Source organism: Sturnira hondurensis, unplaced genomic scaffold, assembly GCF_014824575.4.
Source record: "Sturnira hondurensis isolate 20B ecotype Veracruz unplaced genomic scaffold, ASM1482457v3 Scaffold0003090, whole genome shotgun sequence".
In the NCBI taxonomy this organism is placed as follows: Eukaryota; Metazoa; Chordata; class Mammalia; order Chiroptera; family Phyllostomidae; genus Sturnira; species Sturnira hondurensis.
The window spans coordinates 522,447-547,345 of NW_028075721.1; the positions used below are offsets into that span (position 1 = coordinate 522,447).

A 24,899-nucleotide genomic window follows, 5' to 3' on the forward strand; every position below is an offset into this window, starting at 1 on the left:
GAGAAGACTGCTTAACAGTTACTGGCTTGCAAAGCATGTATCCCTAGAGTCAGCCCTGCCATGGCAAACATGTCTCCCTGTAGATAAATGCAAAATTCAAGGATTAAAAGCATCTTCTCAAATAAATTTATACACAACTCTCTCAAGAATCCACTGGGATACAATATATAAGACGTCACTGAAGAAAAAAATTAAAACACTCATAGGATGTTTCCTGCTGGGACCTAAGAAATGAAAAACTTGCTATAACATTGAGGACTGATTTACAAATGGATGTTACCTTGTCCTCTGACATCTTGTTTTGCCAAACTATATGTCATTTCTAAATGGAACGTTACAAGAAGACATTAGTCCCCTGAGATCCCTTAGCAAAAAGAGTATTTTGTCTCTTTCAAGAATGATTCTGCCATTATACATTCTATGCTTTATTTCAAAAGATTATGTTACAAAATACAAATGTCAGACAAAAAGAGGGAACAAAGTAACTGACAAAATTCTTTGGTAAATGCCAATCACTACTCATCTAAAGGGCATTTACCTCCCCATTCCAAACTTTAATGAATTAGGTTTTAAGTATGATAGGACTATTAAAGAATTCTTAAAAAGGAAATGTTTAGTATCCAGGACCAACTAACTACATTACATAAATAATATATTCTTTATAGTTTCTCTCCCATAAGAAAAGGTAAACTTGCCCTGGCTGGTTTAGCTCAGTGGATTGAGCATGGACCGAAAACCAAAGGGTTGCTGGTTCAACTCCCAGTTAAGGCATATGCCTGGGTTGCAGGCCAGGTCCCCAGTGAGGGCCACATAAAAGGCAACCACACATTGATATTTCTCTTCCTCTTTCTCCCTCCCTTCCCCTCTCTCTAAAAATAAATAAATATTTTTTAAAAAAGAAAAGGTAAACTGAATGTTATGTGTGGGTAATACATTATGTATGTGTATTAGAAAACTGTATTATAACAAAAGTAAGTAGCATCTGAGTGAAAAAATATATCTGCCTTTAAATGCAATGTTTGGATTACTTCTAATATAAAAACTTTCATAGATTTCAAAAGTTAAATTTAAGTTAAAAATGAATTTAAAAAATGTTTAAATCTTTATGGAGAAATCTTACCTGCTTTTTGACAACATCAAATCCTATTACAGCAAATGTCATCTCATTAAAACTTTTGTCTATCAAATACTAAATATATATCAAAAAGAATGAGGAAGGTCTTTATGAACTGATAAGGAACAATCACTACTATCACATTTTTAAGTAAAAAGAAGCAAAGTGCAGAATAATGTTAAGATTTTTTTAAGAAAGGGACAGCTGCTCTGCCTATCTATCAATTGAACAATCTATCTACCCATCTCTCCATCTATCCACCTGCCTACCTATTTATATTCATGCATGAACAGGATCTCTTTAGAAAAGTAAACAAGAAAATGGTAGCTGGCCACCTCTGGGTAAGGCGAACTAGCAGAATGAGAGTTGGAGATTGGAAGGAGTTGTTTTTATAGTACACTGTCTCAGCTTTTTTTAAAACCATGTATACCATATACTACCCATTCAAGAAACATAAATAAAAAATGCTCAATTTATTGGGTCTATTCATTGTAATGAGATTTGACTAGTGAAGTAGCTGAACTGTCACCTAGGCAGTATCTGTTGAATGAATGAATGAAATGGTACCCACTTTTTTGGTCAGGATAGCATTTCTATGTCCCTTATTTCCTAAACTGATGGTAGTGATAAAATAGTAAATCAGGAAGTAAATGCACACTCGAATGAGAAACTTCATGGACCATACAGATGTCTAGGTTACTTGCAGTAGAGTAGGCATGCAGGTAGGCAGACTGGCACAGGAAACACTAAGTCTGTTTCCAAGGTGTTTCCATAACCAAAAGCAGGTCAGGAAAATGTTAAGTCAAATATGAATAGGTTGATGGCTCCAGCAAGGAAGAGAGTCACAGAAACAAAAAGGTTTTTTTAACTAGTTAGTTATCTTTGACTGAAGCAGGTAAGAAAAACACCTATTGCCAGGTGTTTTCTAAACTTTTCAGTTTTAGTATTGTAATATTTCATGGCCTTGAACCTCAGACATTATCAGTCTCAAGAAAACAATGGTGACCATTAATTATTTACCTGTATCATAGCAAAAGCAATATGAAAAGTAGTTTTAAAAAACTGGGGAAAGGTTCCTGATTTATACTCTGAAGTAGCCATGTTTGGGTGTTTGTTGTCATTTGTTGTTGGGGGGAGGGAATGTCAGGGAAGAGACACAGAGCTGGAGAGGGAGGAGAGAAGAGGAGAAATAAAAGAAGGGGAGAAAAAGGAAAATGGTAACTGTACTATAATGCAGGCTTTTAAAAAAATTGCTTATTCACAGAGGTTCAGAAACCCTTAACCCAAAGAAAGTATTAATAAAATTAATATTACATCCATTTCTTCATGGTGAATATTTAAACCAGGACAGAAAAATTTTAAAAAGAGACCTCTACATCCTAGACACATAAGTGCCTATTTAAAAATTCCTGTAAGAAAAAACCGGAGGGGCCAAGAATTTCTTTCTGGACCTGAAATTAGGTTCAACTACAGCTCTGTGACAAGCTATGTAGGTGGTCTTGAAAATTTTCCAAAAGGCCTCGCTTGCCTGATCTGTCTGAAGTACGGCAGTGTGACGGGAAACACTCAGCTACCAGACTCTACTGCACGAAGCCTCTCCTTTGGGTACAACATTCATGCGGAAAGTAGACTCTTAAAAACCCTGTCGTTAATCACTGCTTAACTCAGGCAGGAGCCAAACTACATTTGGAGACTTCTAAGTTATAGAATGTGGTGAGCTGAAAAGGTTTCTTACTCTGTATTTATTACAAGTCCAAGGCTCAACAGTTTTACTTTAAGACATTTCTAATTAATTCTTTGGCCTATAGAAAGCAGAGAGTGCTTTTCACCAAAGGGAATTAAAGTTTCCTAAATTTCAAATGAAAGACCTATATATCATTCAGCAAAAGTCTGGTGCTTGCTAGCTGGGTGACTTTAAATGCAAATTCCAAACCCTACTTCCAGAGATTATGAATCAGTAGTAATGGAAGTATAGGAAACATACATTTCAGAAAACATGCCAAGGGACTCCAATATATGCGGCACAAGAGGCATAATTTGAAAATCACCACGCTCCCACTCCTAGAATGGTCTTAACTACATACTGTACTACCAAGGAAGAAAACAGTGACAATGAGCAATTTGTAGACTTCTCCACATTATAATTTGAAAAATATCTTTTCTATTGTTTTAATATGAAGAGTGCTCTCATGGTTGCTGTCAGAAGTGGATTGTGGCCACAGATTCAAGGTACATCTCTTGTACAAATGGGACTAGCCCTTGAACCAAATGTTGACCTTTTGAGAGCCAGGTTTCCTAAACATATTCAATAAACGAGACCAGGCTTACTTCAAGTTTTCTCTTAATTACACAAGTGAGGATTTAAGAATGGGTAGTAATGTGTTAGGAGGGGAGGACAAAGAAACCAACAGTGCTCACAGAGCATTTAAAGAAACATTTCATCCCCCTTCACAAACAACTCAACCGTTCTGAGTAGCAGAGTGCAGCAATACAGAAGAGTTAATTTACACACTCTGGGTTGCATGGCAAGAGACAGCAGATACTGTCAAGCAATCTGGAGTTAAAAGAATTCCTGTGTCTAGACCAACTTTAATGCTGTGTTAGATGTGTTCAGTAATTCCAGCTCAGTGAGGAAAGGAAGCAAGAAGCTAGAGAGGAGGAAAAGGGGAAGGAGCATCATCACTCCCGTGATGTTCTAGGAAGCAACTACACTGCTGTTCCTTTAAATCAGGGAGTAGTATAATAGCAATCTGATGGACAGAAGTCAAGGAAAATTGTGAGGGAATGAGGGAGATGAACCACCCAGCTTTGGGAAGCAAAAAAGTCTTCCATATTTTCTCTCTCGTACACTATGCAGTGCACATTAAGATTTTCAAATACTCTTCTGTTTGTGCTGTATCACTAAGTAAATGGGAAGGGAGTAGGCCCGTTTGAGACTACACAATAAAAGGATTAAACTTGGGAAACAGGAACAGAAAGGCCTGTTCTATTCAATTACTTTAGTCTACAACTCCTTCTAAGACTTCTAAGAGAAAAAAATCAACTTTCCAATTTTTTCCAATACAAAAGCAATTATTATCACCTATAATATTTAATGTAAGAATAATGAACCCTTTTCTACAACTGAACCCATAAACTAATTTCTTTCAAAAACATACAGGGCATGGCTTTAGAGTTTCAATTTGAAAAGAAAATAAGGGTGGGGGAGAAATATAAATAGAAACATGAACAAATGTGTCCTACTGTTCAAGACTCAGTTATTCTTTTTTCCTGAGATGGTACTGAGTCCAAATTCCTGAAAAACAGGATTTTTGCTTGGGGGAAAAGTAAACACTTTTCTTGTTAAAATAGTTTTTAAAACAGCAATTCTATTTGAGTAAATAGAAGTATAAACCCTTGAAACACACAAGAGAAACAGATGGCTTCTTACCTTGCTACCACTTTCAGGTTTAAGGTCATTCTGTTAAAAGAAGAAAACAAATAATATTTTAAGACATATCCAAATGCATGCTCACTATGCATTTGTTTCTAACCTTGGAAGATGAGACTGCATTCTGACAGAAGTGAATTCCCTGAGAGAAGGCAGGGTCTGCAGAAGGGTATTGCCCTCCCCCTACCCCATACCCAACTCTGGGCATATCAACGTCTCTTGTTAGATGACATGGTTTAAAAAGTCCATAGTTACCACCTTTAGAAAGGAATTAAGTAGAGATGTTATAAAGTGCATTACAGAATTCAATCAAACAAAAAAATCCAAATCAGTTTCCTTAGCTTTTCAAAGATATTACATATGGTGCTTTATAAACAAGAAGCAACATCTTATTAGCACAGTAATGCTAGAAAATTTCGGAGAAAATTCAGCCTGACAGCTGGGCTAAATGAATTTCCATTGCTCTGTGGCTGCTCAGGAGCCTTCATGCCCATAAGCACTCCTAGCTTAGCTGGTTCTTACCGGATGCACATCACCAATGTAGTACTGCTTTAGCATTTCTCTGGCATCAGAGGAGTGGCCTACATCTTCAAAGCTTTCACTTGCATCTGCACCAGCTTGTTCCAGCAGAACCTCTTCTCCGCCAGGATGCTACAAGGAAAAGATACTTACTGAACAGAGGGCTCTTTGAAAAGTAAACCAATAAAGGTTACTTTTCTCTCCCCATCCCTTTTCTCTCCTCTCCCTTTAATGTGGGAGTAATGGAACCAATAGACATTGCATGTCACCTGATAGGATGTAATCAGAAGAACACAACGTAACCTCTGTGCTAATTTGGGCAAAAATGCACTATGTGAGTATAATTGTAAAGAAAACCCTAGAACAATCGCAAATTGAGAGTCTAGAAAACGACTGACCTGGGATCTCCAAAATTATCAAAGTCATAAAAGCTAAGCAAAGACTAAAGTACCATTCCAGACTGCAGAAGCTAGAGACAAAAAACAACTGGGAATGTGTACTCCTGGGTCAATCTCTTTTGCCAACATTACTGAGATAGCTACAGAAACCAGAATGGAGATTCTGGGCAAAAGATACATGAAATCCTTTATTCTATTCTTTTTTTTAAAGATTTTATTTATTTATCTTTAGAGCGGAAGGGAAGGGGAGAGAGAGAGAGAGAGAAATATCAATGTATGGTTGCTTCTCGTGCATCCCCTCCTGGGAACCAGGGACTGGCCTGCAACCCAGGCATGTGCCCTGGCTGGGAATCGAACCGCGATTGTGTGGTTCACAGGCCCATGCTCAATCCACTGAGCTACACCAGCCAGGGCTCCTTTATTCTATTCTTGAAACTTTTCTGTAAGTCTGAAATGGTTTCTAAAAGTTAAATAAATAAATAAATAAATAAATATGTAAGTAGTACCAAAACAACTATCTCTATACCTAGGAAGTAGATTCTATCTATAACTTACAGGCTATACCATCACCCTGGACAAATTAAAAAATAGAAATATCTTTGTTTCCTTATTTGTAAGATGGAGATAATGAATACCTATTATTACTATCATATTAAATGAGATAAGGATATTAAATACGTTATATTCAAGAGAGAGGCGCAGTTTGTACAATACTTTATTATCTGCGATTTTAAAAAGCAGATACATATATGTGTGCATATGCATAAAATCTCCCTGGAAACACTGATGAGAACGTGGTAGATGGGATAAAGGGTGGCAGAAGACTTTAAACTACATTTTTTGAAATTGTTTTACCAAGTAAAGTATTACCTACTCAAAAAACAAATACTTTTTTAGAAGTTACATCTGGCACAGTCTCTGACCTCTAAAATAAACACTCAATAAACATTTAGTTATAACTATCAAACACAGAATTTACATTATTTGACATGTCTAAATTTGTATTTTTGAACTATCAAGTAATGCTCTGAAGTAGTTCCTTTTTATAACACCCTTTTAAGCAGAACGAATGTGACCATCCTTGTCTTAAAAATGAATTCAACCGAAGCATACATATGTTTAACCTCCCAGTCATAGTCACTGGCTTATGAGCTCATGAGGATAAGAATTACTTCTCCTTTGCCTCCTAAAAGTTCTCAGGGGGTGGGGTCTCCCATCCCAGTATGTAAGCATGCTGTTCTGAAGCAAGAGTAGGAGAGCCACCACTCACCTGCCATTACACCTGAAACTTCTCATTAGTTCAGGAATTGTGTCCCAATTTGCTCTACATACCTGAACTATAAAAGATATTTTTTTCTTTCTGATATATCCAGCTGTTATGTTGCTTTTCAGAGTAAAAGGAGAATAAAACTTTTCAGTAGCTTGAGTACTCCACCTTCTCCTGAGTGATCCCCCTATACTCAACTTGACATAATGAAAGAGAAGTAATAAATGTCCTCCCCATGATTCTCATTGATGAATGGATCAACATGACATTCTCAGCCTGTGTCACAACCCAAGTCATATTTCCACTAACCCTATTTTAAGCCTATGCTACAGCAAAGAATCAAACCTCACATTAACTGCATCCTGGTACTTCTGCTATGTATTTGGACATCAGAGCATTTACTCCCTCTGATTCTGGGCCAAGATAATGCCAGTGACCAATCAGAAACAATGCATAAGCCATGACTGGAGTAGCCATGGCCATACCTGCAGACAACAACAAAGCTTTCAAGAAAAAGTGGGAAGTTTTGGAGCTAAGGGATCATGAGTAGGCACTAAATTATGTCAAAGAGGAGCTCATGGTCAAAGATACTTGACTTGAAAGCACGTTCAAAAAAAGAATTAGAGCTATGCTGTGGCATAGCACATGTGAGGGGCCACTGTCTGTACCACCCAGCTGGCCGTGGGCAGGGAAATGCTAAATTTCAGTTCAAAATTAGTGAAAAATCTTCATTTACAAGACAGCTTCAGAGTCCATGGACCTCAGGCTACAGAACACCTCACTTAGGCTTTGTATAGATTAAGAGACTTCGGCCAAGATGGAGGCGTATGTAAACAAGCTTCGCCTCTGCCCACAGCTACAGCAAAAATTACATCTAAACTACAATACAAACATCGCCCATATTTGTCAGAAAATGAAGCTGTATGGAAGTCCTACAACCAAGGATTTAAAGAAGTCACAGTCATCCAGATAGGTGCCTTTTCTACAACAGGCCACACTACTAAGAGAGGGAGTCAAAGCGGCTCTGCCTAATACATAGAAACAAACACAGGGTGGCTGCCAAATTGAGGAGACAAAGAAATATGGCCCAAATGAAAGAACAAAACAAAACTCCAGGAAAAGAACGAAATGAAATGGAGAAATAAATGAAAAAGACCTATCAGATGCAGAATTCAAAGCACTGGTTATAAGGATGATCAAGGAAATCATTGGGTACTACCACAGCATAAAGAAGACCCAGGCAGAAATGAAGGCTGCATTAAGTGAAATAAAGAAAAATCCAACAGGAACGAACAGTGGAGGGAATGAAGCTGAGAGTCAAATCATTGATTTGGAATATAAGAAAACAAGCATTCAATCAGAACAGCAAGAAGAAAAAAAGAATTCAAAAAAACGAGAACAGAAGAAGCCCCCAGGACATCTCCAAAAGTATCAATATCCGAATCATGGGGATGCCAGAAGGAGAAGAGGAAGAACAAGAAACTGAAAATGTATTTGAAAAAATGACAGAAAACTTCCCTAATTTGATGAAGGAAATGAACATACAAATCCAGGAAGCACAAAGAGTCTAAAACAAGTTGCACCCAAAGAGGACCACACCAAGACACATAATAATTAAAATATCAAAGATTAAAGATAAAGAGAGAACCTTAAAAGCAGCAAGAGAAAAGCAGAGAGTTACCTACAGGGGAGTTCCCATAAGACTGTCAGCCGAGTTCTCAACATGAACTTCGCAGACTAGAAGGGACTGGCAAGAAGTTTCAAAGTAATGAAAAGCAAGGACCTACAACCTAGAATAGTCTACCAGCAAAGTTATCATTTAGAAGTGAAGGACAGATAAAGTGCTTCCCAGACAAAGAAAAACTAAAGATCACCAAGCCATTACTATATGAAATGTTAAAGGATCTTATTTAAGAACAAGAAGATCAAAAGTAAACACTAATATGGCAACAAATGCACAACTATCAACAACTGAATCTAAAAAACAGACTAAGCAAACAAGTAGAACAGAAACAGAATTACAGATATGAAGATAATTTGGAAGGTTATCCAGATGGGAGGGGGAAGGAGGAGAACGGAGGAAAAGGTGCAGGGATTAAGAAGTACAAATTGGTAGGTACAAAACAGACAGGGGGAGGTTAAGAATAGCATAGGAAATGAGAAGCCAAAGAACTTATATGCATAACCCATGGACATGAACTGAGGGAGAGGACTGCTGGAGGGAATGGGGGTACCAGCTGGAGGGGAGCAAAGGGGAAAATTGGGACAACTGTAATAGCAAAATCAATAAAAGATACCTAAAAAATAAAAATAAATTAAAACAAAACACAAAAAAGGAATTACAGACCTCTATTTTTTTTGAAGACCAAGTAGGGATTATCTCTGTTGAGAACTTGGAACAGCCCCATAACCTTGTAACTTCTGTCTGAGCTGGAGCCTCTCAGAATTAAAAGGAGAGTGCATATGTTGGTGGTCATGCAGCAAGGATCCTTCTTATCTGAGCTGGGCTCCACTTTGTGTTTGAAACTAGAGGAAATGAGGATTGTGTGCTGGGAGACATACAGGGAAAGAGCTATCTTTTAAAAATCTTTTAAAATTGCTTTCTAGTTATCGCAGAAATGAAAGGCCGAGAAAGAGGAAAATTCAAGCTAATGATAATACATAAAACATAAAAACTTAGCAAAAATTCAATCTTTGGAAGAAACATTGCCAATTACAACTAATTATCATGCACAATCCAGCCTGAATTCTAACCACAGTAGACTCTTGTTTTCTTGGTCTGCAAACCCCCTGTAAAACTTATGTAGCTGGTATTTTTATAACTTCCTCTATAAAGTAATAATTTTCATTAATGAAAATTTAGAAAGTATGGATAATCAAAACAAATCTCCTTGAATTTTTCTTTTTGAGCCTACAGAATGATGTAAGGAACAAATGTGTCAAAACTTTATTCCAATAAACTCTTTTCTTTTCAGAGTGACTAGTCAGGGCCAGGACAGACTTTGCAAACCTAAATCTCTTAACACTTGTCCAGGAGAAATTAGTGATCCTGAGATACTGCTGGATTCCCAAGGGCCTTCAGGATGACCAAAGACGTGTTAAACAATGAGAGGTTCTTGATCTGGAGTTCAGAATATAACAAGTGCACTGAAAAAAAATCAATAGTTCTGTACTGTATACGGCCACTCAATTGAAATAAAGACCCAGTTATTCTGGACAGGAGCTTATGTGTCTTTATAAGAAGGCAGAAAGGGTAATAGATGGCAGATATAGAGATAAGGGTTGCCTGAGAATAACTCTGTCTAGATTAAATGTTCCAGGAAAGTGGCAGAGTGCCACTTCTGTAGCAAGGGGTAGATGTAATTTGCATGTTGAGAACTGTAATAAAAAACAAATCACCCTAGACTCTACAAATTGAACCATCCTGTTTTCTCTTTAAAAGACAAATGTAAAAAGTAAAACTGGAAAATTAGAATAAGATCTGTGGATTACAAAAATAATTTTTAAAAAAAGATCTGTGGATTATATCAATGGCAATATCCTAGTTGTGATATTGTACTACTTTCGCAAAATGTTACCACTGGGGGAAAATAGATAAAAGGTACAAAGGATCAATTATTTCTTATAACTGCATGTGACTCTACAATTACCTCAATGAATTTTAAATTCAAAAAATCAAATGGAATTTCTAAGTATATACCCAAGATAAATATATACATCTACCTATTTCTATATATATTTCTACACTCACACATGATCATAGCAGCATATTCACTGTGACCCTAAACTTGAAACAATCGGTGTCACAAGCAGGGTATGAATAAACTGAGGGGTGATGCAGCGTTATTGTTCAATGGGTGTAAGAAGAGTTTCAGTTTGAGATGATGAAAAGTTCTAGAGGTGGATGGTGGTGATGGTTGCACAACGATGTGACTGTACTCAACGCCACTAAACTGTACACTTAAAATGGTTAAAACTGTAAAATTTATGTATATATATAATCATAAAAACTTAAACAAACATACTAAGTGAAAAAAGCAGACAAAAGGACAAATATTGTATGATTCCACTTAAATGAGGTACCTAGAATAGGCAAATTCATAAGGACCCAAAGTAGATTAGCAGTTACCAGACTTGGGGAGAGCAACGAAGGGGGCGTTAATACTTAGTAGTTACAGAGTTTTCTGTTTGGGATCATGAAAATGTTTCAGAACTAGATAATGGTGTTGGTTACACAACATTGTAAATGTAATTAATGGCACTGAATTGTACAATTCATTTTAGTAATAGTTAAAATGGCAAATTTTACATATTTTACCACAATAATAAAAGAATAAAGCTAGGTTTACATACCTGTAATTAATGTAAGCCAAAAATTTGCTTTTCTCTGACTTATAGCAAAACAAAAGAAATAAGACCAAAGGAATTTGGGAGTTATCATCAGTAATCTAGGCTGGTTGCCTACACTACTCAAATCTATTGACCAATCATAAACTACTCTTTATTTTTATTAAAGAAATCTGATGTAAGGCAGTACATATTTCCCATTTTTCTCTATGGCCTGCTTTGCTTTTAATGCATATAATTCATTATGATTTTGCAAAAAAGACTCTTTCGACCTGGACAGTTTTTGTGTTTTAGACTAATGGACCTTGCCTCAGCTCATATAACATAAGAAATTACACAATATTACAAATTAAAAATGTTCCAAATAAACTATATGTAACCAAGATCATAAACTCTCAGAAGAAATGAAATAATAACTGTGACCAATTCATTTCTATCTCAGTCAAGCAATTATCAAGTGAAATACTTTTTTTTTCAGGTGCTGGCAATGAGCAATCTGGCCATGAGCTTGGCTGGGTGGAGTACTGACAACTCCTGTACGAGCTTGTTCATTGAGTAGAGAGCTTCTGTATTTTTATTTCTTGATTTTTAGAGAGAGAGAAAAAGGGGAGAAAGTGAGGGGGAGTGAGAGAGGTAGGGGTCAGAGAGAGACATCAATTTGTTTGTTGTTCCACTTATTCATGCATTAATTGGTTGTTTCTTGCATATGTCCTAACTGGGGATTGAACCTGCAACCTTGGCATATCAGGACAATGCTCTAACCAACCCTGGCCAGAGCTCAAGTGAAATACTTTACAGACAAAAGGAAATTTTGTAATATCCTCTTGTGAAAGGTTTTAGTTAGTCCAACTGTCCAAATAGTGTGTGGTATGGATCAGGGAAAGCATTTTGAAACTTTCCTTTTCATTAACTAGGCATTAATTAAAAAAAGAGGACAAAAAGTTTACGTTTTAATATAGAAAAAAAAGAGGACAAATTACTAACAGAAAATACACTTCCAGATTACTAATTCTACAGAAGGGATAGAGGACAGATGGGCAGAAAAGAGAAGGTGAAGAATGACAGACAGTTCAGAATAAAAACCTTGTTGGGAAAAAACACAAATTTTCTGTGGGTGAAAATGCCATACTGATGTAATAAAAATGTAATAGAGATAGAGGTAAAGATACATGACTTGGAAAATGTAATCTAGAAACATGAAGCAAGATTGCAGAAGCTGAAAAATTAGGCCAAGTGATGAAAAGGACCTTTAGCCAGGTTGGCAGAATACTTTGGCAGAATACCAAAGTAAGATATGGAGGTTAACATTTTGGAGAGGACAAAACCCACTTCCTAAAAAAGTGTGACAGGGGCAGAGAGAGATGATAAACCTGGGTGGTGAACAGGAAGAAATGGTGAAGGTTCATAGGTATTTGGATTATAAAGAGCTTAATAAAACAGGGGTGTCACCTGTGCAAAGTCACCACTGTCCAGGGTCTGAAGTTCAGTTCTGCAGGTCCAAATATAACTTAACAGCCTTATTCCCACCACCTCAGGTTCCACTGCTATAGGTTTTCACAATTCTTTACACACCTTCATGGTATTTATTTATTGCAATTACAGTTACCTATTTAATGTCTTTCTTTCCCCACTAGACTGCAAGCTCCATAAGAACAGGGACCATGGCTGTCTTATTAATGGCTATATTCGAGAACAGAGCATGGCACCTGAAACAGTTAAATCTAGGGAGCACTCTGCCCTCTTTCCTTCCCACCTGTCCTCTCTCCCTCTCTGGCATGTGCTCACCCATGCCTACATACAAAAAATAGATAAAAATCAATTTGTTGATCAGGGTCTCTCACCAGGACAGTACTGGAGGTTAAATTGCACATATCTTGCTCTTATTGCTAGCCTTCCCTAGTACTGACCACTGGGAACGCTCAAGGAAAGATAGTACTCTTTCTATAGATTTGTTAATTCCACAAGATAGGTAAAATTGCACTTTCTTTTGATCAGCCTTGGTGAAATCCAGTAAGAATTGTTATTAGTCAAACTCTGACACTTTCGGGGTTATTCCAGGGCTGCACCAAACAGCCTGCATTCCCAGTCTTTCCGGAGGCAAGTCCACACTCTACCTTGCATGACAATTACTTGTGCACAGATCTCACCCTCCCTGCAAATCAAAGGCAGCTAATTCACCTTTAAATCTTCACAGCATCTACTCCTTAGTAAGCACTCAAAAGATGCTGCAGGGAGATATATTTTATTAATAAAAAAACAACCACTAAGTTTTACTGAGGTGTTTTTAAGGGGTTTTTTGTTTGTTTTTTAAATTTATTGATTGGTTTTAGAGAGAGGAAAGGAGACAGAAAAAACATCACTTTGTTGATTTGCTGGTTCCACTTATTGATGCATTCATTAGTTGACTGTTGTCTGTGCTCTGACTGGGGATCGAACCCACAACCCTGGTATATCAGGACAACACTCCAACCAACTGAGCTACCCAGCAAGGGATACCGAGCTCATTACACCAGGTACCTTGGTAAGTCTTTAGGTATTAATTAAATTAGCTCTCCCGACAACACCCTATCATCTCCCTATTATAGATAGGTGGGGCCTTTACAGAGCTTATTTGCCCAAGTTTACAAAACTATTAAGTGGTAAAGTAGGAAACTGAAACAGACATAAAACCCAAAGCTAGCACCCAGGCTTTAGAACTCTTTTTTAGTTGATTTTTTTTTTTAGAGAGAGAGAGATGAAGGGGGAGAGAGGGAGGGAGAAAAACATCCATTTGTTGTTCCACTTATCCCTGCATCCATTGGTTGCCTTTTGCACGTGCCCTGACCAGGGCTTGAACCCGCAACCATGATGTATCGGGACAATGCTCAAATTAACTGAGCTACTTGGCCAGGGCTAGAACTTTATTTCATATATACAATTCAACAAAATTCTCTTCAAAAGACACTGTTCAGAAAGTGAAAAGGCAAAATACAGACTGGAAGAATATATTTACAATATGTGTATCTGAAAGGACTTGCACCTAGAATATACAAAGAAAACTTTGAAGTCAATAAGAAAACAAACAACCCAATTAAAAAATGGGCAAGACTGAACAGACACCTTACAAAGACATACAAATGGCCAATCGGCACATGAAAATACTTAATGTTATTAGTCATCAGCAAAATGCAAATTAAAACCCTAATTATATGCCAGTACACACCCACTAGGAACACTAGAAGGGCTAAAAGTAAAATGAAAAATACCATGTGTCAATGATGATGTGGAGAAACTGGAAAACTCATATATTACTGGTAGGAGTGTAAATAATGTAGACATTCTGGAGAAAGGTCTAGCTGTTGCTTTAAAAGTTAAAAAAAATGACCCTGCAATCTCACACCTAGATATTTACAAAAGAGGAATGAAAACAAATATCCAAACAAAAATTTGCACATGGAAGTTCAGAGCAGCTTTATTTATAATAGCCAAAATAATGGAAACAACTCAAATGTTAATCAGTAGGTTAATAGATAAATAAATTTTAGAATATACAATGAAATATAAAGCAAAAAACAGGAACAAATTGCTGATACATAGAAAAACCCTATGTAAAACAGATCTATTAAGCAAAAGACGCCAGACACAAAAGAATGTATATTGTTTTCTAGTGTACGAAATCAAATCAATGGTTGCATGAGGGCAAAGGCCATAGAAGTGTTCTATGTATTAACTGGGATAATGATTACACAGGTGAGACTTGTCAAAACTCAGTGAACTCTCCATATAAAAATCTGTACATTTTAGCCCTGGCAAGGTGTCTTGGTTGGAGCAGCATCCTGGACACAAAAAGATCACTGGTTCAATTCCTGGTCAGAGCACATACCTAAGTTGTGGGTTTGATACCCAGTCAGAGTGCATATGGAAGGCAACAAGTCGACATTTGATGACTCTCTCTCACATCAAAGTTTCTCTCTCTCTCTCTCTCTCTTTCCACCTCTTTCTCTATGTACAGTTAAGTAAATAAGCAAGGCACAGATTAGTGTGTACAGTATACTACCTTGTGTGTTAAAAAACAGTGGGAGGGACTTTTGCTTATATATACAAAAAACTCCAGAAAGATATACAAGCAATATTAGTCAACTTTAGGTAGAAAGGAAGGCTTTTTACTGTATACTGTATGACATACTCAAAAAATTTTTTAAATAATCCGAGTTCCAGAAAATTGGAAACTGTTCTAATTTCCCTACATTGCAAACCACTGAGCTACACCAGCCAGGGCTTAGAAAGGATTTTGACTTTTGTTCTGAGAAGGGAAACCACAGTAGAGCTAAGGAGTGACATGAGGTGACTGCAATTTAAATTGTGAAAGAAGTTGGTGGTAAAACAAACCTAATTCCTTAAGTCCTCCCCAACTAATAGAAACCCTATTATTCCAGACCTGTAGGCCAAAATCTTTGGTGTCATCCTTGACTCTTTTTCTCTCACTCCTTAAATACAATGCACCATTAAATCCTATTGGCTCCACCATCACAACACATCCAAAACCTGACACTTACCACCCTAGACCAAGCTACACCATATCTTGCCTAGCCTCCTCACGGCACGGCTTCTCATTCCTGCCCTTGCCCTCCTGCAGTTTCTTCTCAACGGTGCAATCTGATGGTACTATTAAACCACTAAGTCACCTCATGTCACTCCTTAGCTCTACTGTGGTTTCCCTTCTCAGAACAAAAGTCAAAATCCTTTCTAAGCCCTGGCTGGTGTAGCTCAGTGGATTGAGTGGATCGTGAACCACACGATCACGGTTCGATTCCCAGTCAGGGCACATGCCTGGGTAGCAGGCCAGTTCCCAGCAGGGGACGCATGAGATGCAACCACACACTGATGTTTCTCTCCTTCTCTCCTTCCCTTCCCCTCTAAAGATAAATTAATTAATTAATTAATTAATTAATTTTTAAAAAACCCTTTCTAAAATTTGCAAAGTTTGTTTTACAACTTGATCTGCTATCCCTTGATCATGATGAACTCATCTGCTGCAATACAGCTACTATGACCTTCCACACTATTCCTCAAGCACACCACACATATTCCTACTTCAAGGTCTTTGAACTTACTCCCTCTGCCAAAAATGCTCTTCCAGCAGATATCCACATGGCTAGCTCCCTTAACTTCTGCTGGCCTTTACTCGAGTCATCTTTATAAGACCATCTCTGCACAGCATACCTAAAATTTCAACACATCATCCTCATACCCTCACTCCATACACACATACTGTACTCTTCTCTGCTTTATTTTTCTTCTTAGCACTTCCCATTACCTAACATAGCATATATTTTAGTGTTTTACTCTAATTATTGTCAACTTCCCATAGATTGTAATCTCCATGAAGACATGTGTTTAATTATCCATAGTGGTATCTTCAGCACCTAGAACAGTACCAGGCACATAGCACACACATAATATGTGAAAGAGAGTGAATGAATGAATAGGCTTGGAATGAATAAGAAAACAGGGCAGAAACTAGAAACTAACTGCAGGTAAAGATCCGCAGCTCAAGTTTCAAGGGAAGCCTTGACACACCTGTGATGTCGCTGGCTCCATCAGCATGTAGTAAACCAGGTTAGCAACCATGACTCAAGATTGAATTAATGTCCCCCAAGAGCACTGAATGTTCCTGGGAAATCTGGGGATAATAAAATCATCAAAAAACCCCACATTTTTACCCAGCCATTATGAACTATGCTGCGACCCACAACTGAAACTTATTTATGAGGCATACACCAAAGGACACACCTAAGGCTAGAATTCTGAAGTATTATCATGGAGACAAGAGAAATCTAAATCTGAAGAAATTCATGTAGACAAAATCTACCTAAACCAGACGCTTCCACTGATCAACTGCATGACCAAAATCTCTCTGAACCTGTTTCTTGTAGCCCTGTGAGAAAAAGGATCACAACCATCCAAGCTAGTTAGTTATAACTAGCTCTCAGCTAGATATTGAGGATGAAATAACGGAAGAGTACTTTTAAAAACATAAAATGTCATACATTATACAAATTGCAAGAAGTTACTAAAGTTTATGATACTAACTTATTGGCCACTAGGAAGATTTGAAAACAATGTCTTTTGGGGGAAATTTTATATTTTAAAAGTTTTTATAGATTTATGATTCAGGATGTAGAGAATTCTGCCCTAGACTCCAAATTCATAGAAAAAATATTTTTTTAATGTATTTGTATACGAGTATTTGCTTCAGAGAAATAGAAGGGAAATTTTTTCTCAGTTACAATAAGGTTACATTATACAAATATTTCCAAGGAATTAACCATAAGGTTGTTAATCTATCAATATTACTCAAAATAAAATGATACAAACCAATATGTAATACATAGTAAATGTTTATATATAAACATATCAAAGCCTCAAAGATTAGGGGTGGAAAGAATAACTGCAAATGAACAAGAGGCAACTTTATAGAGTGGCGGAAAGAGGTTGTGATCACCTGAGTGAATACATTGTCAAAATTCATCAAACTGTACAGTTTAGTGAGCATACTTTATTGAATGCAAATTACACCTCAGTAAAGTTAAACAAATTAAACGTCTTTCCTGTTTCCTTAAATTGGAAAAAAAATCACTCAGTTGTACCATGGCCTCAAAGAGAATTTATGTAATGAAGTCTAATGCAACACCTTAATGATTTAAAGGATGACAGAACCTAAGTCAATGGTCAAAGAACCAAAAAGGGTCAGATTAACTTACGGCCCTCTGGCCTCAAAGTGAATTCAAACCAGAAAAAAAATAAACGCAATATAATGGGGGAGGGGGTGAATCCCTGTTTCTTATCAAGAAAATGAAAAAGAAAGGTATTAATTACTTCAGAAGACAGAGTGGGAAGAGCAGAGGTTTGGAGCCCTTCAAAACTAGAATGTTCAGTGTGTGGCCTTGAGTCCTCAGTCTCTCTGAGACTGTTATCCTTTCACTGAAATGGAGATCATAATGGCTTAGTGTTCAGCCTAGCACGCAGTAAGCGCCCAATACATAACTGATACAGGCTACTACTTAAAAGCACCAGAATTTAGTGCTGACTGGAAAGGCAGGCATCCGTAACCCCCACCCACCCGTTTCTCTCTGAGAGAGTTGTGGCCCCTTTCGTAGGCTTGATCACCCTCAGCCAGACGTCATATCCCTCCTAACACACACCCCTCTCGGCCTTTCCGGCCCGACCACCCCTCACCCAGCTGCTCCAAGGGGCTGCCCACCTCCGGGTCCCCACCTCACCCCACCTCGTTAAGGAATCGGGTGATATCGTAAACTCGCCCATGGATCACCAGCCACGTCTCCTTCGAGGTGTTCCGCTGCGCTACCTCCTCCAAACGGAAATAGGTGACAGGGGTCTCCACCCCTTGCCCTTTCCCACCGGTGCCGCCTGCGCCCACAGTCGCCATTAGGCCTGAGATACCTCTTCTACACCCCTACCCACGTTTTCGCGGCTAATTCCTTGAGGTAGACCCTGCTCTCAGCCTTCCCCGGCTTCCGTAACCACGACCCATAAGGCCGTTGGAGGGTTCCTGGCAACAGCCAATCATGCTTTCGAATAGTTCCAGGTTCTTTTTCTTTTTACCAATGAGACGAGGGACTCAGTTTCAAGTCCCGCCTCCCCCTCGCCCGTTCCTCAGGACGTTGGCCTGGTTCGAGGTCCATCTAGCCAATCAGAGTCACCCATCCTCTCCAATCTCACCAATTGGGTACCGTGATTTTGGAAAGGTGCCTAGTGGAGACGTATTGACGGGAGTCACGCAGTAGAGGTTTCCCCTTCACTGGCATGCAGAGCTGCAAAGTTGTGAAAGAAGTGTCCGAGTCTCCATTTTCCTCTTCCTCTTCCCTTTGCCAGGGGTTCCTCCTAAGTCTCGGTGAGCTCATTTGCCCCCACCGCCTGTGCGGCCTGCATTCTAGCCCCACGTTTACGTCGTTTTACTTCTCTCGAGACCTGGTGAATCCCCGCTAAGGGTCAGTTTCTTCACCAGTCAGATGGGCATGAAAACTTCTACCGTATAGAGCACAGATTTCTAACCAGTGTGCCACAAGAATTTTTAAAACATGTAAGAGCTGACTATTTAGTCAAAGGCACTGACCTCTTTCCCCTTAGACTGTCAAACTTAAAAAAATAACACAACAATAGTCATCTGGTGTAAATGAATCAAAATTATACCAATTTTTTGTCAGATTGGCAAAAATATAGTATGTTTTGGTGTGCTGCAGAATTTTAGTAATTAGTTTATGTGTGCCATGAGACGAAAAGGTTGAAAATCACAATCAGAGAAATGTGGCCGATTAAATAAGAGAGGGCATCTGCAGGGCTCTTGGCACATAGTCAATATATAAATGAAAGGACGGTGTTAGAAAAGGTGTATCAGCTGGCCTGAAGCCTTAGGACAAGGGTAAGGGGTAGAGTGTGGAATATCCCAAGTTTCTGGTGCTACTAAGTACCTGATTTTGTCATATGTCAATTATATCTCAATAAAACCGGAGGGCGGGTTGATTTTTTAATGAATTCTTTGGTGATCAGAACTTATCTACACTAAGTTTGTTTCTATGTTCTCTAAAATAGAGATGGCCTCATCTGTCACTCACGGGCTGGAGGTCCCCAGCGTTTTGGAATTCCAAGTTTGGTTAATGTGCAGTGTTTTGAGCTAATCATTTTAACTGTCATTACAACAGACAAATTGATCGTGGTGAAATAGTTTCATCAAATCACTCTCCCAGGCTCTCCACAATCCCTCCCCAACTTCTTTGACTACTAATTTACACTATTCCCTTTTATAAGCCTTGTGCACCAGTCACTGACTGCTAAACCTTCTGGTAATAAACTTATAGCTGTGATCATACCAGGCCCATCCACTTAAGATACCCTCTTCCTTCCCATGCCTACTCCCCTTTCAAGCTCCTCCCCAAATTTCTCCTTTTTCACAAACTCTCCTACCGCTCTGAGCACCAGTGGTTCCATCACTTTATACTACTTAAGCATAGTACTCTCAGGAAACCCCTCTGGTTTTTAAAATCATAACTTTCCACATTCACCTCCCTTATTAGATTGAAACTATAAGAAGAAACCCAAGTGATTCTTAGGATATTCCACAAATTCCAATTTGTGGAATTTGCAATCTGTGAATGCAGATTCAAATATCTGCATTCATTTTAGAGATATTTACTGAACATTTACTGGATCACAAGTGGTGTGATAAGCTCTAGGGACAGAAAGGTAAGCCCTCTAAAATAAACAAAAAACATTTACATATGCAGTATATAAGTCTCAGTGCTACAAATACAGACTTGTACCAAATGCAATGAGAAAAAGCTCTGAACACATATTAGTTAAGTAACACCTCTGGTGTGTATGAGTCCCCTCAAGAGTCTATGTTAAAAGGGCAGAGTCCCTACCTTCCAGACATGGAGTCTCTTCCTCAACTTGACTCTTGGCTTGCCTTGTTACTTTCATCAAGAGATTGTAACATGAGTGGTGCTGCACAAATTACAAAGTCTAGACCTCAAGAGGCCTTAAAGTTTCCATCTCCACTATCTTAGGACATTACCCCAAGACCATGATGCTGCAAAGAAGCCTGGGATTAATGAGCCAGCCATTTAAATGCTGCCTCAGCTGAGCCCACCCCCTAATCAACTTGTCAGCTGAATGCAAACACATGTGTGAGTAAAGCTAAATGGGCAGAAATGCTCTCAGTCAACCCACAGAATCATGAGAAATACTAAAACATCATTTCAAGACACACACACACATAAACCCACAAAACACTGAAGTTTTTTTTGAAGCATGTTAGATATACAATGCAATGTATTTATTGCTCATGCAATGTATTAGTAAAATTACACAGCATTTCTTTTTCTACTTCCACCTCTAGGAAACTGAGTCCCATTGTGTTTTTTAAAGCCCTAAGAGGATAGCCTGGAACAAACACACAGCAACAGGAGGAGGAGGTTAATATACATGGAATACCACAAAAGCAAAAGCGGTCTTTCTGACAGAAAAGTAGAAGGGATTCCTCCAGTGGTAGCGATGCCACAAGCTTCCTCAAAGGGATCTGAGCAAGTGACAGGGCCTTGGAGGGGGAGGACTACATGGGGCGTGCAGGGAGATTGGACTCTCGGCGCCAGGACTCCCAGCCAGCAGATGAGCTTGAGCCCTAGTGTGGAAGCTTGTCAGCTCTGCAATACAATAGATCTTTCAGTGACCAATGTGGGCTGAAAGCTTGAGGGCCCTTCCTGAATGTTTTGTACCATGTAGAATCCTGGGGGAGAGGAAAACACCCCCATAAATGCCTGAGACTGAATTTGTCACAATCATGGTCAGTGGAATTAGGATCAAATTAAAGTGTTTTTAATTAATATTTAAATTTCTGTTGTACAGTAGAATTTCAAACAGGTAAGTGGAAAGAATAATACAATGAACTCCTGTAAATTCTAATTTAGATTCACCAATTAATGCTTTTCCATATTTGATTTCTTTGATATGTTTATTATTGTTGTTAATAATGTTAAATCATTTCAGAATAAGTTGCAGTCATCATGACCCTTCACCTCGAAATAATTCTGTGTCTTCTAAGAATAAAAAAATGCTCTTACATAACCCCAGTATAATTTTTAAATTCAGGGAATTTAAGATTTACACAAAACTATTAACTAACATGCTGTCTGCATCATTTTCCAGTTATTATAATAATGTCCTTTGTGAACTTTTGGTGTGCCTTTGTGATCTGGGATCCAGTCCAGAATCATACAATGCATTTGCTTACGCATCCCGTGTCCTTAGTCTCCTTGAATAAGGTACATTTCATGAGCCTTTCTTTTTCTTGCATGACATTGACATTTTAAAAAAGTATGGCCTCAAATTGAATTTGATTCAGAAAACTATTGTGGCCTATTGTAGTGATTATAAATTCATATTCAAAATTTATAACACATTAGCCAGAAAGTGTAGCTTGGAATCCTGTCCCTACCACTCACAAACTCAGCCATGTTATGCAGCTCTCCAAGTGGATACCCACTTGTTCTAATACTATTCAATGAAAGCACTATTGCCCACTGAATTGTTTTTTGAAGATTTTATTTATTTATATTTAGAGAGAAAGGGAAGGAGAGAAGGACAGAAACATCAATGTATGATTGCCTCTCATGAGTCCCCTGTTGGGAACTGGCCTGCGACCCAGGCATGTGCCCTGACTGGGAATCGAACCGCAATCGTGTGGTTCGCAGGCCTGCACTCAATCCACTGAGCTACACCAGCCAGGGCCCCACTGAATTGTTTTTATGTCTTGGTTTAAAATTGATTGACCATGTAAATGTGGGTCTTTTTCTGACCTTTCTCTTCTGTTCCAGTGATTTGTCTATCCTTATGACAATTTCGCACTGTCTTGACTACTATTGCTTTGTAGTAAAGCTTGAAGTCAGGTGATGTAGATCCTCCAGCTTTGCTCTTACCTTTTAAAATTGTTTCTGCTATCCTAGATGCTTGGAACTTCCACACAAATTTAAAAATCAACTTGTTGAGTACTCACTTTGGCAGCACATATACTAAAATTGAAACAATACAGAAAAGATTAGCATGGCCCCTGCGCAAGGATGACCCACAAATTTGTGGCGCGTTCCATATTTTGTGCAGTGCCCTGGTGGGTGGCCTCACACCCTTTGATTAGCTCGGAAGAAACAATATGAGTGAAGACGCAATGTGTGACCTAAATAGCATAATTGTGATTTTTCATTGTAACAAAGAAAAAACCCAGCTTGTTAAACCAAGTGATCAAGGTTACATAACCAGAGATAAATCATGTTAGTAGCATGTACCCCCTGGTATGTGATAAGGAGGACACTTCACCTCTATGGTATGCCTCCCCATAACTCATAACCGCTGTCTACGCATGAGAAAGACATGAGGGACATTCTACAAAACACCTGACCAGTATTCCTCGAAACAGTCATACTCATTTTAAACAATCAAACAAACAAGGCAACACTGAGAAATTGTCAATTGTCACAGCCTCAAGTAGACTAAGTAGACACAAGAAGTGAATGAAATGTCATATCCTGGATTACATCCAGATAAAGTAACAGTAATGTACCATTTTGATTTCTTAGTTTTGACAAATGTACGCTAGTATATGTAAGATGTTAACATATGGGAAGCTGAGTGAGACATATACAAGAACTCTACTATTTTTGTAATTTTTATGTAAACCTAAAATTATCCCAAAATCAAGTTATTTTTTAATAATCAGCCTGTTAATTTCTGTATAGTTTATAAAGAATAAATATCTTAGCCCTGGCTGGTGTAGCTCAGTGAATTGAGCACGGGCCTGCAAACCAAACAACTGTGGTTCGATTCCCAGTCAGAGCACATGCCTGGGTTTCAGGCCAGTTCCCAGCAGGGGACGCATGAGAGGCAACCATACATTGATATTTCTCTTCCTATCATCTTCCCTTACCCTCTAAGATAAATAAATTAAAAATCTTTTAAAAAAAGAATAAATATCTTAACAACTTTAAGTTTTATAGTGCACAAACATTGTATACTTGTACTGCTGTATTTATTTGAATCTTTTTTGAATTTGTAGCTTTCAGCATAGAGGTCTTCTACATATTTTGTTAAATGTATTTCTAAATATTTTATGGTTTTCAATGCTATTTGAAATAGCATTGAAATTATTTCATTTTCCAGTTGTTTGCTGCTATAACAGAAAAATATAATTAACTTTGTACATTGACTTAATATCCTGTGATCTTGCTAAATTCACTTATAGCTCTAGTGCTTGTTTCTAGATTTCTGGTTTTTTAAGCATTTTTTATTGATTACGCTATTACAGTTTTCCCAATTTTTCCCCTTTATCCCACCCCTTTTTTTGTTTTAGATTTCTTAAGAATAAACTTAAATGTAACAATCATGTTGTCTGCTAACGGAGACAGTTTTGCTTCCTTCTTTCCAAAGTGCACTTTTTCCCTTGCCTTATTTCTCTGGCTAGAATGTCTAATACAATGTTGACTTAAAATGGTGAAATGAGCATCCCTGTGTTGTTCTCAATCTTTTTTTTTTTTAGATTTTATTTATTTTTAGAGAGAGGGGAAGGGAGGGAGAAAAATATGGAGAGAAGCATTGGTCTGAGAGAGAAACACTGATTGGTTGCCTCTCGTACACACCTGCCTGGAGACCAAACCCTCAACCCAGCCTTGTGCCAGTGACGGTGGAGGGAACTGGTGACCCTCGATTTGGGGGAAGATGCCCAACCAACAGAGCCACGCTAATCAGGGCTGCTGTTCCCAGGCTTAGGAAGAGGAAGAAAGCATTCAGTCTTTCATGATTAATTATGCTGTCTATAGATTTCTCAGTAAATGCTCTTTATCAGATAATTTTTCTATATTCTTATTTTCCTGGGCTATTTTTTTTATTACAAAAGGATACTAAATTCTGTTAAAACTTTTTCTGCATCTATTGAAGTGATCATATGATTTTTCTTTTTTATTTTGTTAATAATGGTGAATTACTTTGAATGGTTTTCAAACATTTAACTAACTTGTACATTCCTGAATGCACTTGGTTATGATATTGGTCTTTTTTATATATTGTTGGATTCAATTTTGTACCACTTCTTAAGGATCTTTGCATCTATATTCATTAGAATAATGGTTTGTAATTTTTTCTTCTTGAATATCTTTTATAGATTTAATAGTTTTTTTCAAGATCTTTGATCAATATTTACTGAGTAACCATAGCTAAGTACACCGTCAACATGAGTATTAAGCAAAACTCAGAAAAGTACCTGCCACAGAGTATCCTCAT

General features: G+C 38.0%; 1 protein-coding gene and 1 non-coding gene across 2 annotated transcripts in view; one reads left to right on the top strand and one right to left on the bottom strand.

Moving 5' to 3' along the window:
- Window positions 1-18,639, bottom strand: part of CYB5B (cytochrome b5 type B) — a 31,290-nt gene extending 12,651 nt beyond the window's left edge. Inside the window, exons 1-3 of the mRNA XM_037041389.1 lie at window positions 18,343-18,639; window positions 5,067-5,195; window positions 4,545-4,574 (exon numbers count right to left, since the gene is read on the bottom strand). Coding sequence (XP_036897284.1) covers window positions 4,545-4,574; window positions 5,067-5,195; window positions 18,343-18,504 — 321 coding nt within the window. The 5' untranslated portion in view covers window positions 18,505-18,639. The remainder of the gene's footprint in view (window positions 1-4,544; window positions 4,575-5,066; window positions 5,196-18,342) is intronic.
- Window positions 18,640-22,618: 3,979 nt separating this feature from the next.
- On the top strand, window positions 22,619-22,725 carry LOC118983977 (U6 spliceosomal RNA). The gene has a single exon (XR_005065831.1). It is a non-coding gene; the product is annotated as a U6 spliceosomal RNA (small nuclear RNA).
- The last annotated feature ends 2,174 nt before the right edge of the window (window positions 22,726-24,899 follow it).